General features: G+C 43.2%; 1 protein-coding gene and 1 long non-coding RNA gene across 2 annotated transcripts in view; one reads left to right on the top strand and one right to left on the bottom strand.

The window, feature by feature from the left end:
* LOC126527458 (lysosomal alpha-mannosidase-like) overlaps positions 1-16,393 on the top strand; it is a 68,836-nt gene that overhangs the window by 39,913 nt on the left and 12,530 nt on the right. The window contains exons 18-21 of the mRNA XM_072284351.1: positions 3,354-3,472; positions 4,414-4,509; positions 4,742-4,814; positions 5,094-5,180. Coding sequence (XP_072140452.1) covers positions 3,354-3,472; positions 4,414-4,509; positions 4,742-4,814; positions 5,094-5,180 — 375 coding nt within the window. The remainder of the gene's footprint in view (positions 1-3,353; positions 3,473-4,413; positions 4,510-4,741; positions 4,815-5,093; positions 5,181-16,393) is intronic.
* Positions 6,663-15,620, bottom strand: LOC129383752 (uncharacterized). Its single transcript, XR_008611619.2, has 3 exons — positions 15,372-15,620; positions 14,094-14,230; positions 6,663-9,062 (listed from the first exon to the last, which is right to left on the bottom strand). It is a non-coding gene; the product is annotated as an uncharacterized lncRNA (long non-coding RNA).

The following is a 16,393-nucleotide window of genomic DNA, read 5'->3' as shown; positions in this document are numbered from 1 at the left end:
AAACAGCGGTTTCTTAAAAATAGTAAGTGGAACAACAGTGCATTTCTACCGCAAATTTTTCGGCGTATATCTCGAAACCAGTGCCATCCTCAGAATTCATTTTAAGTCGATACGCATTGCAAACTGACTAGCTAGAATTTGTAGGTTAAAATATGTGCCGTAAAGCAGTTAATTAATAGAATGGTTAGCGCAAGTGTGTTAATTATTCAGTGAAGCATTTTGATTTCTCGTACAAGTGATTTAGATCAAGCGTTAAAATTGTGCTGTTTGTCACAGACAATTTTTTAAAAATTTGGTGCAGCTCAAAAAACACCCTATATAAAGCCTTATAAAGTAGTAATTAAGGCTTAAGGTCACGGTAGAGGAGGGGCTCCTGCCCTCCCTCCCCTACAATTTTACAACCGAGCTGAATATGGCTAGGGTACCGTAGAAATTTTGTGTCCGCACACAAAAACTATCATCATCAGTGGCTTATACCCCCGTAGGCAAGCAAAGAATTCAATGGCTCACAGCCCCCGTAAGGCAGAGACTACAAGCACTCAACAAAGTGAAGCGAACAGTGTTTGCATTCTTTCTAATCACGCATACAACATACAGAACAGCATGTCGAAAACTGTCTTCATCAATGGCTCATAACCCCGTAAGGTTCATGGCTACTCGCTTTGCGTGGGTTAGTTGCGACGATACTAACCCTGTGGTCGTTGCCAGTGATTTCAATGTGGACCTGTCGGGACCGAAAAGGGAGCGGCTTGCGCGTTCCGTGTTGCAAACATGTCCCTCGCGATTCCACACCGATCCCGCCCAACCCACCACCCAGCGGCGTACGTGCATCGATGTGACATTATCGAAGAATGTGTCTGCAGCTGCGAGTATGCCGATCAGTGTGCACGTATAGTAGCGACCACAAAGCCATTGCCCGTAACCGGCAATAAAGTTTTTGCCACAAGTTTCCTTACCGCGATGTTTACAGCTCCGCTGGTCATCCACCTTCGCAAAGCGGAATGGTCTTGAATTTTTTTTTTAAGGTGGCGCTCGGCCATTCCTCAGCAGGTCAAGTGCAGCACTGCGGCATCCATTCGACAAGCGTTGGAGGTAATTTTATTACCGGTAGTGTCTTGTGCGGGGCGACTCTCTGATCTTTCTATTAATGGTTTATTAGCGATTAAACTGCTCATGCGGCGTGAGCAAAAGCAGGAAAGGTATCGTCGTGTACCGCTGCACGCGTTTTCCCGAGGCACTGCACATGACGGCCAGCACCCTTGTGCGACTAAGATTCCGGGCACAGCACGCTGCTTCGCGAGCCACCTGAGCGTGAAGCTAACACCTGCTCGTGAATGAGTGAAGGTTCACCTTGGTTTCTTTGGCTAGCAGTTACTTTTCATTGGTTTAGTTGTGTATTACGAGTGCTGTGTTATAGCAGATATACATGCATTTTGTCCACTTTTGTAGGTAGGTAGGTGTGAAACCACACAATTTATTGAGTGCCTGAGGTTCTCCACGCTCCTATTCTTTGACTCACGGCCGGTTTGTGTGATAGGGAGCGTGCGCACGGCATATACTCCGGTCGTGGCCCGATATGAGGGGAGACTGAAGGGACGCCTTAAGCCCTGGCAGAAATTGTCATTTCGTGCACTCTATACGCCTTCTATAGCTGTCGTAAGCCCACTCTGTTTCACCTTCACTTTCTATAATGTATCGTGCAGCGAATGTCGTCGCCACTAACATTTTTTGTTTTGCTTTGTAAACTGAGTGTAGCTTTCTCGAACTACGAATCATCTTGATGTGTGTTTCCGCGACATCTTTAAGTTAAATTGTGTGTTTCAACGTCCCGAAACTGCACAACGGGTTATGAGTGGAGTAGTGGAGAGCTCGGGTTTAATTTCGACCATCTCCATGGGGTACCCGAAGCACGGTACGCGAGTTGTTTTCGCACTTGCCTCCCATCGGAATGCGGCCGCCGCGGACGTGAATCGAACCCGCTACCTCGAGCACAGCGGCGCAACGCCACTGCCGCGCTGAGCCACTGACGCGGGTGCTTCAACGTCCTTCGGATTCTATGTGCCGGCTCCGTTCAGAACACGCGTGCCCAGCTTTCGTGTAAAACCTTGCGGTGGGAAACGAGAAATTTCAGTGCGAATCTTCAAGGTGAGAACAATATCAGAAATGTACAGGCGTATACGTTTACACGCGATAGCGCCGGGGGCCCCGTGTCGTAGAAAATCCGGCGTCGGCGTCCGGCGTCGCTGCGGCAAAAAGAATGTCGAGTCAAATTCCGAACCACGCACACCCAACCACTGTTCTACCACCAAAGTTGCTCATACCTGGTCTTTTATTCTTTACAAAGTTACTCCTTGGAAATTTGAGAACAGCCGCCCGCAGACAAATGTAATGAAATAAAGAAACAGCGACAGCGCATATCCTTTATGTTATCTCTTCTCAGACTGAAATATTAAAAGCGCGAAACAATAAGATCGACCCACGCAAGAGGTCGCGTTTCTACCAGAAAGCTTGCCTTCGTGCATATACATATATATATATATATATATATATATATATATATATATATATATATATATATATATATATATATATATATATATATATATATAAAGCGTTCGCCGCCAGCGTTTCCCGGTAAACGTTGCGGTTGCATAAGCTCCAGTTGCCGGTAAGCATGAAAAGCAGTCAGAGCTGTCTTTGAATGCTATCGCGTTCCTCTCTTAAAGGCGAAGCTTAAGTGGCCTCAAAATTTTGTGTATGCGAAATAGCCCGTTTAGAGGTTTTCATACTTAACACTGTTGCGCAGAGCGACGAAGGTACTTGAGCGAGTCCTTCGTCGCTCTGCGCAACAGTGTTAAGTATGTCCAACCAGCTATGGCGCACTGAGGAATTTTCCTCGAGAGTTTTCAGTTACAACTACGTATTTTTATCCTGTTGGAGATTAGAATGGGCACGGGGGCACATCTACTCACGTTTCTTGCGACTTTAGAATTGTGCGCCTCAGTATTTTCTTCTTTCTATATATATACGCACACATACGGTTACGTCAGTGCAGGCAAGTTCATAACTGACACAGAACGCCAAGTGTATACTGTGTTGTGGCTAAGCGTGCTGCGCGTAGCAAGCTACATCAATGATCGAGACGCTGGTAGAAAAAGCGCGCGGCAGACACGTACGGTGGGCCTGTATACCGTGCGACGCCTTGCTCTCCCGCGTAGGACCGGGGCTCCAATCCTCCAAGCGTCGAACGTTTGGGGATTGCCGTGGCGCTGACCGAACTGTGATCTCTGCTGCAGGTTTCTGCAAAATCTCACTCCCTCCTGTGCTCGCGGGCGTGATGCTTGTTGGTGCAGGGGCCACACGTGACGGAGGTGCATCAGATCTTCGATCAATGGCTGTCGCAGGTTATCCGCCTCTACAAGAACAGCCAATTCATCGAGTTCGAGTGGATTATCGGACCACTACCGACAGGGTCAGTCGGCCGCAGTTCCGATTGTGTCCGCTTTCCGTAATCGCTGTTTCGTGCGCGGCTATGTAGCCACCGAGGCTGCGTTTAGCGCTGGTTAATCGTGCTGCATATATACGAGGCGATCATTTTTAAGTTTCCCGGAATTGTTAGAGATTGCCTGTCGCGGATAACACAGTTTCAGTCCTATTATTCAGAGAGGATGCGATTATTTTCACGAGAAATCAAAACACATATGTTCAACTAATAAAATTCACTAATTAATTCTTATGTAATTACGTTACGGCATCTATTGCAATTTACGACTTGTAGTTTTCAAGGCGTGTCCACTTGGAATAAATATCCAGAATGACACCAGTTTGGAGATATGTGCCATCAAACGGCGTCGTAGATATGGATTGTTGTTCCACTTTCTTTAACGAAACGCTCGCTTTAAGCATTGAAGCACAAAAGTAACTGGAACGCCCATGCATAATTCGTCCCACGCTTTCAGAAATAATAATTCGAAACGGGTGTCATCCTGGAGCTTCATTTCAAGTGGCCACGTCTCGCAAACTCACCAGCTACAATTCGTAAATTCCAACATGTGCCAGTAATTAATTAAGAAGCTAATTATTGAATTTTTTTACTTATATTTGAACATGTGTTTCCATTTCTCGTGCTAGTAACGCCGGACTCTTCGAATAATCAGCTCAACTACAAGAATTTTGCTATCTGCCACAGGCGATCTTTAAAAAATATTCCGGAAAATTAAGAAAATGATCACCCCGCGCGTATACAGCCCAAATTTGCATACTTGCGCAATCATGCTCCTGTTCCGTGGGAATTGGGTCAAGCGCTCTCCTTTACACCTGTTTAGCTCCTGCAGCGAGCTTCCTGCTTCGCGCTCCCCAGAAATGCGCGTTTGACGCGATGCTGACGCGCCTGCGCTGTGGCGCGGGGCGCAGGGCGAGCACGGACGTGACGACACGCTACGAGACGTCTCTGGACAACGACGGCGTCTTCTTCACCGACTCCAACGGAATGTTCACCGTCGTGCGAAGGTAACTATGGGCATCGCGAGTATCGGTGATCACCGCGATTCCGGTTAAAGATCACACTGATAAAAATTAGCTGATTTTAAACGTAGTTCATTCATCTCAAGGCTACTTGGCTATTAAACAATGTAGTCAAAGTCAACACAGAACCCGCTTATAGAGCCTGAAACAGCGCTTAATTTAGCGCTGCAGTGTGAAATGCGTTACCCCGAGTTATGTGCTGTCTTCCATCGCGCAGAGTGAACGACTCTTTGGATCCCGCGTCGGTGGCTTCCAGCTACTACCCGGTCGTCTCGTGGATTTACATAAAGGTAGGACATACTGAGATATTGTATCCCGAATCCAATTATTGTCACTGCGTTGGAGCCAGCTTATAATGTACATTTTCCAGAACCAATCCCCTCACAAAGCATGCTTCATCTACTGTAACAACACTGGATATGTTATAGCGCACATTTATTGTCTTCGTGCGCTTATGATTGAGATTCTGCAGACGAAGCTTTCTTACGAAAGCCGTAAACACCAGTGTAGAGTTATGCCTGCTATCGTCCAATAGCGGGCTTCGACAGTGCCTCTCCGCCCGATCACAGAACCACGCCGAGGAGCTGCAGATGACGGTCATCCCGGACCGTCCTCAAGGTGGCACCAGCTTCGTCCAGGGCACCATTGAACTCATGGTTAGCTCTCAGCTCCTCCTTGTTTGCTCGGCGAATGCATGTCAATATAGCTTGAGCACAAAAGGACTCCGCTGTTAAACGGACCAAGCGATGCATCGCTTGTCGATGCACGTTACAGTTGTGCCGTAAGTGGGGAAAGTTGTTGAGCTGCGCATGTAATGTAGGATGTCCCAGCTAACGTTATCCAAGCTGTTCAACTAAAAAGAAAGTAAGAAAACACGGTGAAATATGTGAGTTTAAGGCCTACACTCTAAAAATTTTAACACCCTTAAGGGTGTAAATGACTTGTCCCATGGGTGACACCCTTTTTGGGTGTATTGCTACACCCCAAGCAAAGAGATGCAAATTAACACCCCACAAAGGAAGGGGTGTTAATATGACGTCACCTTGCCTATGGGTGTAAAACAAACGACACCCTTTCTTTATGGGGTGTAACACAGACACCACCCTTTCAATATGGGTGTAGCATGGACAACACCCTTCCGAAAGGGTGTTATCCCTGCAAGTATTTTAGCGTTCACTACAGCCATGTAGTTAATGGGCAGACTAGCTGTTGTGAATGCTGCCTAGCCTTAGCTATGGTACTACCTTGTTCAGTATGAGCCAGAATCTGTGAGGCGTCGTCATATTGCGCTTCTGGTCCGTCATGTGGTAGCATAACGTGCGACCCTTTCAGGCAAAAAATTTAAGTTTCATGATCGCAGAAATGCACACATCCTATGCTTTTCGTAATCTTCCTCTGCAGTGATAGTTCTCTGCCAGCAGGATGCAGAGCGCAATAACAACGCGCGCTGCACAAAGGACACAGGATCTCCCGCACCTTGGTGCACCAGTACTTATCACTCCGTGGAAACAGCACACAGCCAAAAGCATGGTTGCATGCATTTCAGAAATAATTAAAAACCTCCACTTGGTCAAAAATTTTCGCAACACCACCTCGACCAGGAGGGAAAGACACTACAGCTCGTTGTCGTAGCTCATATTGAATGCAATAGAGCGCAAGCAATGCATGGATTGGCGACGGTAACAAGTGCAGTACTACAGACGCATACGTTTGCCTGTGAAGCAGTTTTTTGCCGTTTTAAGCACACATTCTATACCTCTATTCATCAAAGTTGTCATTTATCTCCACGGGATGCTTCTACTAGTACTTTCACATATATGACTTAAAGGTAGCACTGAAAGCCAAAGAACAAAGTGCAACAAAGCGCTTCCACTTCGAATATTGTTTCAGCATTTACGAACAAAACAGCATGTGTAGCTGTGCATGCTGTTCAATATATAAGCATGCACTATTTCCTGAAATATATGTATGCTCCATTTACTGCCAGTGACCTGCTTATACCCAACAATTTAGTTTATTTTTCACCATGTGCTTGCATTGAATATCCCACAGGCATAGTAAGTTAAGCTATCAGAATAACAATCAGCTAGTCTAAGCTTACCTAATTGAACAAAATCATTGTAAAATTTGTGACGAAATGTCATAAGAAAAGTATTTATTATTTAAATAAAGAGAAATGCTTACATAATAATGTTTGCACGTTTTAAAAGTAAAAAGATAAGGAGTAAAACCATACCAATGCAAAGACATAAGCACCGAATAATGGCACAGGCTTGTTCAAATAAATTTTAAGCAGAAAAGTTTTTTTTAAATAATCTCGCTACGCACTATCACATGTTTTCATTCGAAAAGCACTGCATCTTATTATAAAGTACAAAAATAACCGGTCACATAAGTAAGAACAAGTCTGAGTGTGTCTATGTTAACACAAGGATAGAAAGTTGGGCGAGTTGGTACAGTAACATGATCTTGGATTGTAGCGCGAAGTGACACGTACACACACTAGAAGCAGACCAGGATGAGCGCTAACTCTCAACTAAATTTTTATTGAAACGAAGAACATATATATATATATGGGTGACTGCAAAAAACCGCAGCGTAAGAACATGACAAGGTATGAAGACATCAGTTAAACATATCAGGAAGTAAGGAAGTAAAAAAGGAAACAACAAAAAGACTACTTCAGATTAACACACGTGTTCTGAAGATACTGAAATTCGCATCCTAACAGAGACAAAGATGCATGGCTAATGTAAGTCTCTCCCAATCTTTTAATGTGGAATGCCTCTCTGTCTATTTGTTGTGAAAAACTTTGTTTCATATTGTACGGACATTAGTAATGGCAAACTTAAGAGCTGAGTAAGCTAGTCATGTCCACACAATATGAAACGGTTTTTCACAACAAATAGGCTCGAAAAGGCTAGTTATCCTGTGCATTTATTATCACTAACCTGCAAAAAGCTTTTAAAGTGGGTAAAAGGCCAGGCTAAGAAACAAGAAAAACAGAAAAAGAAGGTTTGCTGTGGTGCCCTATATACATAGATTATCAGATGGTTTATGGAACGTGGCCAATACATATGATGTGGATAAAGTTTTCTCGGCACCGCAAGTTGTCTATCATGTGCCTATTATAAATAGGAAACTTGAACAGGGTGGCAAAACAGAAAAGATAATTGCGGCGTTAGACATGTGTCCCTTTTTGTGCCTTGTAACACTGGTATAGTTTATCAGTATCCTCTCAAGTGAGGGAAGACTTACATTGTACAGAGCGGCAGGTGCATTAATATTAGACTAAAAGAAAACAAACATTCACTTTACAACCCTAATGCTTCACATCTAGCATCACATTGTTTCAATTGCGGTTGTAAACCCTTGTTTGAAGACACAAAAATTCTTTCGAGACAAATGTCAAACCACACGGGAAATAATCAAGGCATTCCACATTAAAAGATTCGGAGCACACATTCACAACTATTCATTGCAGCTCCTACATTTCAACAACAAAATTAGGACAGTTCCTTCAGTATGGTGGCAGATGCTCAGCTGCAGGCTTTCTAGAACCATGCATTATCTTCAGACAGTGCCAGTACAGCCCGTAGCACATCTTTCAAGCACTCCAGACAAGTACACCGATTACACTGTACACAGAGCATCTGGTATCCATTTACCTATAGAGGCAAGGTAGCCCCTAGAACACGTTTTGTGACAGGCATGCTGGGCACTTTGTCCCCTGAAATGCAAGTGCCATTTGGTACTCCAGTGCCTCTAGTGTCCTTTACATCTAAATGAATATTGAATACATAGTAGTAACATGAAGACGACAAACAAAAGCCATCAGCCATCAACTGTGTGGCAAATCTGGGTGCAAGCTATTCTCTTATCAAGTATACCTGTAGGCATTGTGACCAATGTGCTCCCAAGATGTATGAGGCATTATCATTGCGGAGCTGTAAGGACATGACAATCCTAGGATGATTATGTTCTTCAGGTTTTTTTCCCCACTTTCCATCTTTTGAAACGTGTATACTATAGTCATGAAAACAAAAATGCTACAACTGGCGTGTGATAAGTTTTGCGACTTTTTTCCTAGCAGCTCATTGAAACGAGCCACGATGACAAATTCAAATGCTGTTACCTCATCAGACATACAAATTTCTTAAACACTAACAAAACCAGATAGGCATTAGAGTGAGCATCACTTAAATACATTACACTGGTTTAAAGTTATTGCACCACTTTGTGCCAGGTAAAAATGTTATAAACATCAAAAATGTTAAGATTCTATGGCCAACCATGAAAACTAAATAAAAAAATCATTAATCTTTCTTAAACGGGTACAGGAGCTTTACAACTGGCCGTCTTGGTGATGGACACGCAGATAGATGAGCAGCCATTCCACTGAGACGAGAATGTTGAGGACTTCGCATGGAAGTCTGCGAGACACTGCAGAGTAGTTCTTGGTCCACATGAAGGAGATTGCTTGCATACACGTCTGGGCCACCATACTGAATGCATGGTGTTACCGGAACCTTTTCCCCCTGCATTGTGGTAAAAAAGAGGTGAGGCATGCAGACAGGACACGAGAGTAGAGAAGTGAACACGAACGCGAAAAACATGAAAAATTTCATTAAACTGTTTTAATAGATAAAATTTTTATACTATGTGTCATTCATTATGAGGGTTCATAACCGCAACATATTTCATATATAAGCAGGTAGAATTATCAGCTTGGTCAGTTTGTACAAGCTCGTTTGAGGCAAGAAATCGAGTTTCACAAACACAACCTCAACATTCTTGATTGAAAAAGGAACACCTCAGATGACATGCAGTCCTCTGAGTGGGAATTGCACAGTTCAAGAAAAACAAATTAAAACTCACACACCAATCCCGAAAAAGGAATAAGCACCTGCTACTGCAAAAAGCTAATTGATAGGTTTTAGTAGCACAAGGTCATCTTTGGCCAAAGAGCACCAAGTCTATATTGCAAAAGATAAACTTAGCGCATCTTTACAAAGCAAATATATAAAGATGACTAATGCCTCTCTGCGCTACAGTTGCTTTGCTCTAGCGTGAAGTCATTTTAATGCATGCACACGTACATACACACGATACACCCACGTGTAACAGCTGCAGAATTAAAATTGGGCAGCAACGAAGTCGCAACCTTTAACCCTTGATCCCAAGCTGTACTAGTGACTGCAGGTAGTACCAATATCGCCAATGACGAGTCGCACTCTTTCTGCCCGATATTATGCTGCTGTTATTGTCAAAGATGAGTTACAGTCGGCATTGAGGGAAAGCTGCCCTCAAGAGCAGCTCTTATTTTTGTGTTATTTCTAACCAGAGACCAATGAAGTAATTATTTTTAGAATGAGAATGACACCGAAAAATTGAGTATGTAAAAAATTTGGAAAATTTTGTACATTTTTCCGGAATTAACTAGGGGGTTAACGGTTGAAGCGGCAATCCAGAAACTAGAACATGTTTTGACATGTTTGCTACCAGTGAATGCTAGAAAATATGTTGGCATTCTGTAGTTTTGTCCAACAATGCAAAATGGATTCTTAATAACTGAGGAAATAAATGGAAAAGTATCATGAAGTATATTTCGTGAATGTAATGCAGCATCACTCAACTTCTGCTACTATATAATCTCCACTTGATTAACCTGCACTTCCTGAACTAGTTCAGGAGGTGCTGCATTTCAATACTCATTCCACCAGTTCAACGTGACAGCAACTGCACGCTGTGATTTGTTTTACTAAGTGCAGGCTTTGTACAGGGCGAGTTCACAGCATTCCCTGCACTTAGACGAAAGGTAGTGCATGTTTACGCAGCGGGTGTGGTGCCGCTTCTGCAAGAGTGAGGTGCAGAAATCAGTTTCATACAATAATTACTAGAGGGAACTCTGACATTAGTGTCTACAGGAGGTCAAACAAGAACGGCTGTACCAGCATGGAAATTATGGGAAGTACATGGATTTGCCTAAACTTCGTCTGTTTGGCTTCAAGCGGCTTTGTGACTTTGTAAACTAGTCATTTTCAACAACATACTGTGTAATAAATAAATAAACATTAAAATCGTCCGACGACAGGATTCAAACACAGGAACTCTAGAGCAGAAGTCTGATATTGAAACCATTAAGCCACGGAGGCATGTAACGACAGGCGAGTGCAACGCCCTGATGAAGTTATCGCGGGCATACCAGTGCCTTGAGACGCTTGGCGCCTATCGATTTGGCCAGCTGGACAAGCTCAATCGTTGCAATTAATAGCAATTGTGCGTGTTGGCGCCGTCTTCTGCACTTCGAAGAGTATAGACTGCGCTGAAGTTTACGACAATAAGATTTATATAGCGTATAATATACGAAGCCACAAGAACGTCTGAATTCACAAGCACGAATATCAGACAAATCCATGTGCTTCCCATCATTCCCATGGTGGTACGACTGGAGCGCCAGAGCTCCCTCTAGTAATTACTGTAAGAAACTCTATGGCAGAAATAACCGAAGTGCCTGGCATTTTGTTCTGGAGTAATAACAAGTTTTGCAGTCCCATAAATCTTACTGGTCATTAATTCCAAGTTTTAGTGCAGTCACATGTCTAGTAGGCAATTGTGGTATTTTGCATAAACATTGCAAAGCCAACTGTGATGAATGTTCACTCTGGTAAATTCTTTATGATCGAGTAGCATAGACTACTGAAGCAATCTCTGGAAGGCAAGTGAAGTAATTTTCTTATTAGCAGCCTTTAAACAGCATTCGAGCATATGACACATGCACCTCAGATATGCAGATATTTCCTCGACTCAGCAAGAAGCGATGCTTCATGTTCCACGAGGCTACTTCAACCAAAGCAATATTGGTGCTCTCTAAAAACAATACCAATGCAGATGATCCAAATATTTTTCAGGGGCAACAGTTATACCTGAAATCGTGCTAGATTAGTTTTTTTAAACACATGATCAGACCATGTTAGAAGTGCTTCTTAAAATCCTCCTATTTATTAGACTAGTCATATATCTGAACACAAAGGCTACTAATTAGGTCCCATTCTATATCATCATCTTAACAAAAACTTCACTTAGTAATACACATGCTGTGATAAGATTTGAGACCACATTGAGATGCTGAACAAAGTGAACTCATTATTTTGAAAATGAAGCTCCTGTTCTTCCAAATGAGAAGAAAGGATACTGAGGGTCAAACTTTTTCTGAATCACAGCTGGAAGATGCCAGGGAAGGCACATGGAAACTTATTTGTAATTTTCTATTTAAATGTAGAAATGATAAAGGTAAATGAAAATGGTAAAAACAGGCATGGGGGGAGAACGAACCTACAGCATTTGCATTAGGCATGCAATGCACTAACCACTGCGCCACGGAGGCAGCATTCAACCGTCCACAATGGCCCCTCAGATTGTCGACGCTTGAACACGGCCGTAGTACCACAGTGGTTAGTATATCACATGCGTAATGTGAAGGTTATGGGTCCGTTCCTCACCCACAGGTGGATATCTTTTAATCCACTTTCATTTACTTAGAATTTATCACTTCTTACTTCATATAAAAAACTTAAAACATGTTCCTGTATGCTTTCCTTGGCCTCATTATCTGCTGGCTTCTTCCAGTTCTGTTACTTCCAACACTTATACATATTCTAATCTGGTAAGTAAACAGCTTTTGCATGATGCTGGAATGCAATATAAAACATTATTGCAGGGCCGTGTTATGTAGAATGCCTTACATTGCCCAGGCAAGGTGTATTAATGTCAATCTGAAAAAAAAAAAATTCCCACTCTAGGCAGAAATGCTGTGTACTGCTGTGTGCAACAGGGTTTAACGAAAACAACTTGTTCAGAAATAAAGCCACCAAACAACGAGGAAATATGAAAACTAGATGAAAATTTGTGCAGTTGCATGTTAAAAATTTAGCACAGCAACAGATGAAGACATAATGAAGGAAGCGCGAGGATGGTTTATTTTGGACACATGAGGGAATATACTTGAAAGATGCATATGAGCTTACACGTGAAGAAATATTGTTTATGTAGCAGCTAAACTACGAACAGGCCTAGAACCCACTGATACAAGGTGTCGAGCATGTAAATCTTACCATGCCCTTAAGTCAAAGAAACATGGCCGTTTCGCATGATTCGCTACACATGGCTGGCTCACACAACTTAGCCACTGCTATATATGCCTTGTAATTACCAGGTGGTCTGTCTGACATGTGCAAGCTTTAAATATGTACAAGTGCCACGTAGCTGGACAGCACCAAGGTAATGTCGTTTGCCATTGTTTGGAGGAAGTGAAACCAATTCTTGCATTTTTCCTAATTAGGTAATTAGTTATAAACGATTATTTAACTGCTCAAATATTATATTCAAAGCAAGAGTGTCAGTGCAAAAATTGTAGAGCATCCTGAAAAATTACCAATCCAGCTTTCTACTGCTCAATAGGTGCAACAAGCTTTTTTTCAAGCTTGAAAGAAGCCAGTGAATACATGCGAAAAGTGCCATGCAACTAACCACTCGTGCACCTGAACACCATTTGGCTCCTCCTTTCATGCTTGAAAAAAACTTTTTGAAAAGAATATTTTAGAAATTGATTAATTATTATTGACTATGTTTTAGGCAAAATGCATGAAATAGTGTGACTGCCACCTCCATTTTCGGCGACATGAATTGACTCCATTTTCATGTCCAAATCCAGCTAATTGAAGCTTCGCACCCTAATAAGAGTCAGCCTAAAAAGAAATTGGTACATAAGTGGTCGCTGTCAGTACTCCATACTCCTTTAACTTAGTGCAAAGTGCTTGTGAGCCAAGAAGTTGGTAGTTCTAAGCAGTATTTCTCATTTTGACCTGGTGTTATAGCCCACTTACTATGATGCCATGCTGCTCAGTCATGCTGGTCCTAACTTCAATGTAGGCCATGGCAGCTGCCCTCCAATGGGGGTAAAATGCAATAACGCTTATGCACTTAGATTCCGGTGTACATTAAAGAAGGCCAGGTTCCCAAAACTTCAGGTTGTGACTTTGGAATGTAAAAGCCCATAATTTAATTTTAAAATCGAAAGGTGCTTTATTAGGAGCAGGGGCATCATTTTGAGCTTTTACTGCACTGCCACGGCACCAAGAAGCTCCGAGTAAGTAAAAACAATTTCTTAGACAACGTACATATCTTGCAAACATTTACAAACACTTCTCTGCATGCACCTCTGTTGCTGTTATATTTAGATCCGTATGCCAAGGCGGGTTATGATGTTAGAACATGTTTCAAACTTGTTTTTTTTTTACCGCTTTAATGTTATTGGTTATTTTGGATCTCATTGTGTGTCGAACGCACATTTCAGTGCATCAATTTCTTCAGAAAGTGCACTCCTCTTTATTTATTTGTGCATGCAGAAAGGGTTCAGAAGAACTGCTTTCTGAAGATCTGTATAACAAGCAAAAAACAATTCTATGTAGGCTGCACAAAGAGAAAGGATGGGTTTGTAAATATGTTATTTAGTTCTTTAAAAAAAGGCAGCTGTCAGTATTCTGTTCCAAAGTAAGAATTGCCCCTACCTGGCTCTGTTTCATTTTCCGATGTTGATGGTCCATTCGGGGGCACTGAACTGATAGACTGCACTTTGGCCATGTCGGGTGTGCTGTCACCAGGCCCAAGGTCGATCGACATCTTCACCAAAAGTCGAGTCCAAACGCTATAAAAGAAACATCTCATCATTTTGCTAACAGTTTTGTCATCTTGCGTGTTTCACACACGGCCGTAAGTGAAATATTTCGTCACTTGGATACTGAAAAAAATTCAAGCATTTTCTGGCAGCCCAGCTGAATACACATAAATGGAGAACATTAAAGAGCAAATGAAGTTGTCACATTAGATTGGTCAAGTACTGCAGAAATGGAAAATAAATCAGTGATACTGTGTCTGTTGGCTTTGAATGCAAGAAAAGTAAAAACAGGAACTTGCAGCCACGCCACTTTGAATTTCCCGCGTTTGCTACACCTCACAACAAGTTTGGCATCGTCCGGTACTCGGGGATAGTAATCGCTTAAAATCAAGATGAACGAGCGTCGGCATAAATTAACAGGATACTTAACGGGGCAATATTGGCGCATAAAACAACTCAAGTAGTAAAGCTACTGTCAATTACCCGATGACGCATCTGCGGGCGGTGCGGCTTGGGCGAACAATTCAAAAAGGAATGAGAGTTTCACTTGTTTCACGCCTACTAAGCTAAGACAGAATTTGAGTTTCTTACTAAACTCTACTGGACATTTACGCTCCGAATAAGACGCTGGAAATTTTGTTACATCACATTGCATACGTATGAAAGTGAGGAAATTGCTTTTATTGTATTCTGCCCAGACGGCATGCAGCAGCTACCACTCTCATGCAACAAAAGCATGAAAGCGGTACTCGCGGCACGGAAAACAAACATATACAGCGCCAACGTTACGCTCCTTAGAGTTGGAACTAAGCACGATCAAGCCAGTTAGTTTTCTAGCTTTCATAACGCCATGAACACGACCAAACATCGCGCGAAACAACTGTCTGCTCTCGAAAATTATTACCGCTTCCATTTATATACCTATCGCTGCCACAAGCAAAAGTCAATGGGCTAGCTGTCCACAAGCCGCAGATTAGACAGACAGCAACATATTACGGTAACGTAAAACAATTTCAACGCTGACTTAGCAGCCGCGGTGTGCTCTAAGCGCCACAGTTCTCGTTTGCCGCTCGAAATTCACACCATGATGACGGGCACTGCATCTTTCACATGAAATATTGCACGCTTTGCTCCGGAGCTCAATAGAAGGGCGAAACGCATTTGCACGTACCTGAAATCCGCATGCCGGAAACCCGTCGACGCTTCCGAGAACGGGGCACACAGCCTTACACCCGTACGGCGGCTCGACTTGGACGTGAGGCACTTCTATCAAATATTTCACATGCGACATGTTTCACACCGATTGCGCGAACACGAGAAAATGCCGCAGGTCGCAATGCGACGCCGTGCACCCGTGCAGCTACCGATGAGCTGCGTGCGCGGACTTGCAGAAAAACAAAACTATGACAATACGGCCGGCGCGAAAGAATGGCGGCTCTCGTTGCGGAGACGAAGCGGACAATGAAGCGCGAATGAATGTTGCCAACTGTTGGTTCCGCGTTATGCCGGCGGTGGTGGCTTTAGTGGCGTGTGTTGCGGCTGTCTAATTTTTTATTTCTTTTCCCCGAACAGTATAGCGAAGATCAGTTCTTTGTTTGCATTTTTACTGTGTCGTTTGGTATTATCTTTTTGTCCTTTAATGCTATTAAGCAGCCAATTATGGCCCCCCAGGTCCGCGCGCGCCAGCTTTGCGCGCAAATCTCGGAGGCCATAAGACAACGCGTTAAAAATTGCCGTTCTTGTCGTTAACGTTTCATCATCGTTTCTTCAACTGAGGTAGAGGCGTAGTGTCCCTTTTCCCGGGGTGGGGAGGGGGCGATCAAGACAGAGTTGGTTGTTATCGCGACATCCGCGAACCCTGCGATTTTTTTTATAACGTAAGCATTTCTATAATTACCCACAAATAAAAACCATCCGTCCGTCAGTCCGTACCGCACGATACCTTTCAAAATAGAACCCGCAGCAGCGAGTGAATTCACCTTCGTGCTAGCTCTCGCTTCAACGCGACTGAAGCGGCGAGAACACAGCGCTCACGAAGCTCTCAGCTTATGCCGCACTATGCTCTTTTCGCAGATCACTTTCAAGATAGGTGTACGCGCGCCTGTTTTCAAAGCGAAGTAAACGGTGAGAACACAGCGCGTGAAGTTTTCAGCAGTGGGCACACTCTGTCCAAATTGCAGTTCGCTTTCGAGA

The sequence above is a fragment of the Dermacentor andersoni genome, chromosome 9 (assembly GCF_023375885.2).
Source record: "Dermacentor andersoni chromosome 9, qqDerAnde1_hic_scaffold, whole genome shotgun sequence".
Classification (NCBI taxonomy): Eukaryota; Metazoa; Arthropoda; class Arachnida; order Ixodida; family Ixodidae; genus Dermacentor; species Dermacentor andersoni.
This window is presented reverse-complemented; position numbering and strand designations above follow the sequence as displayed.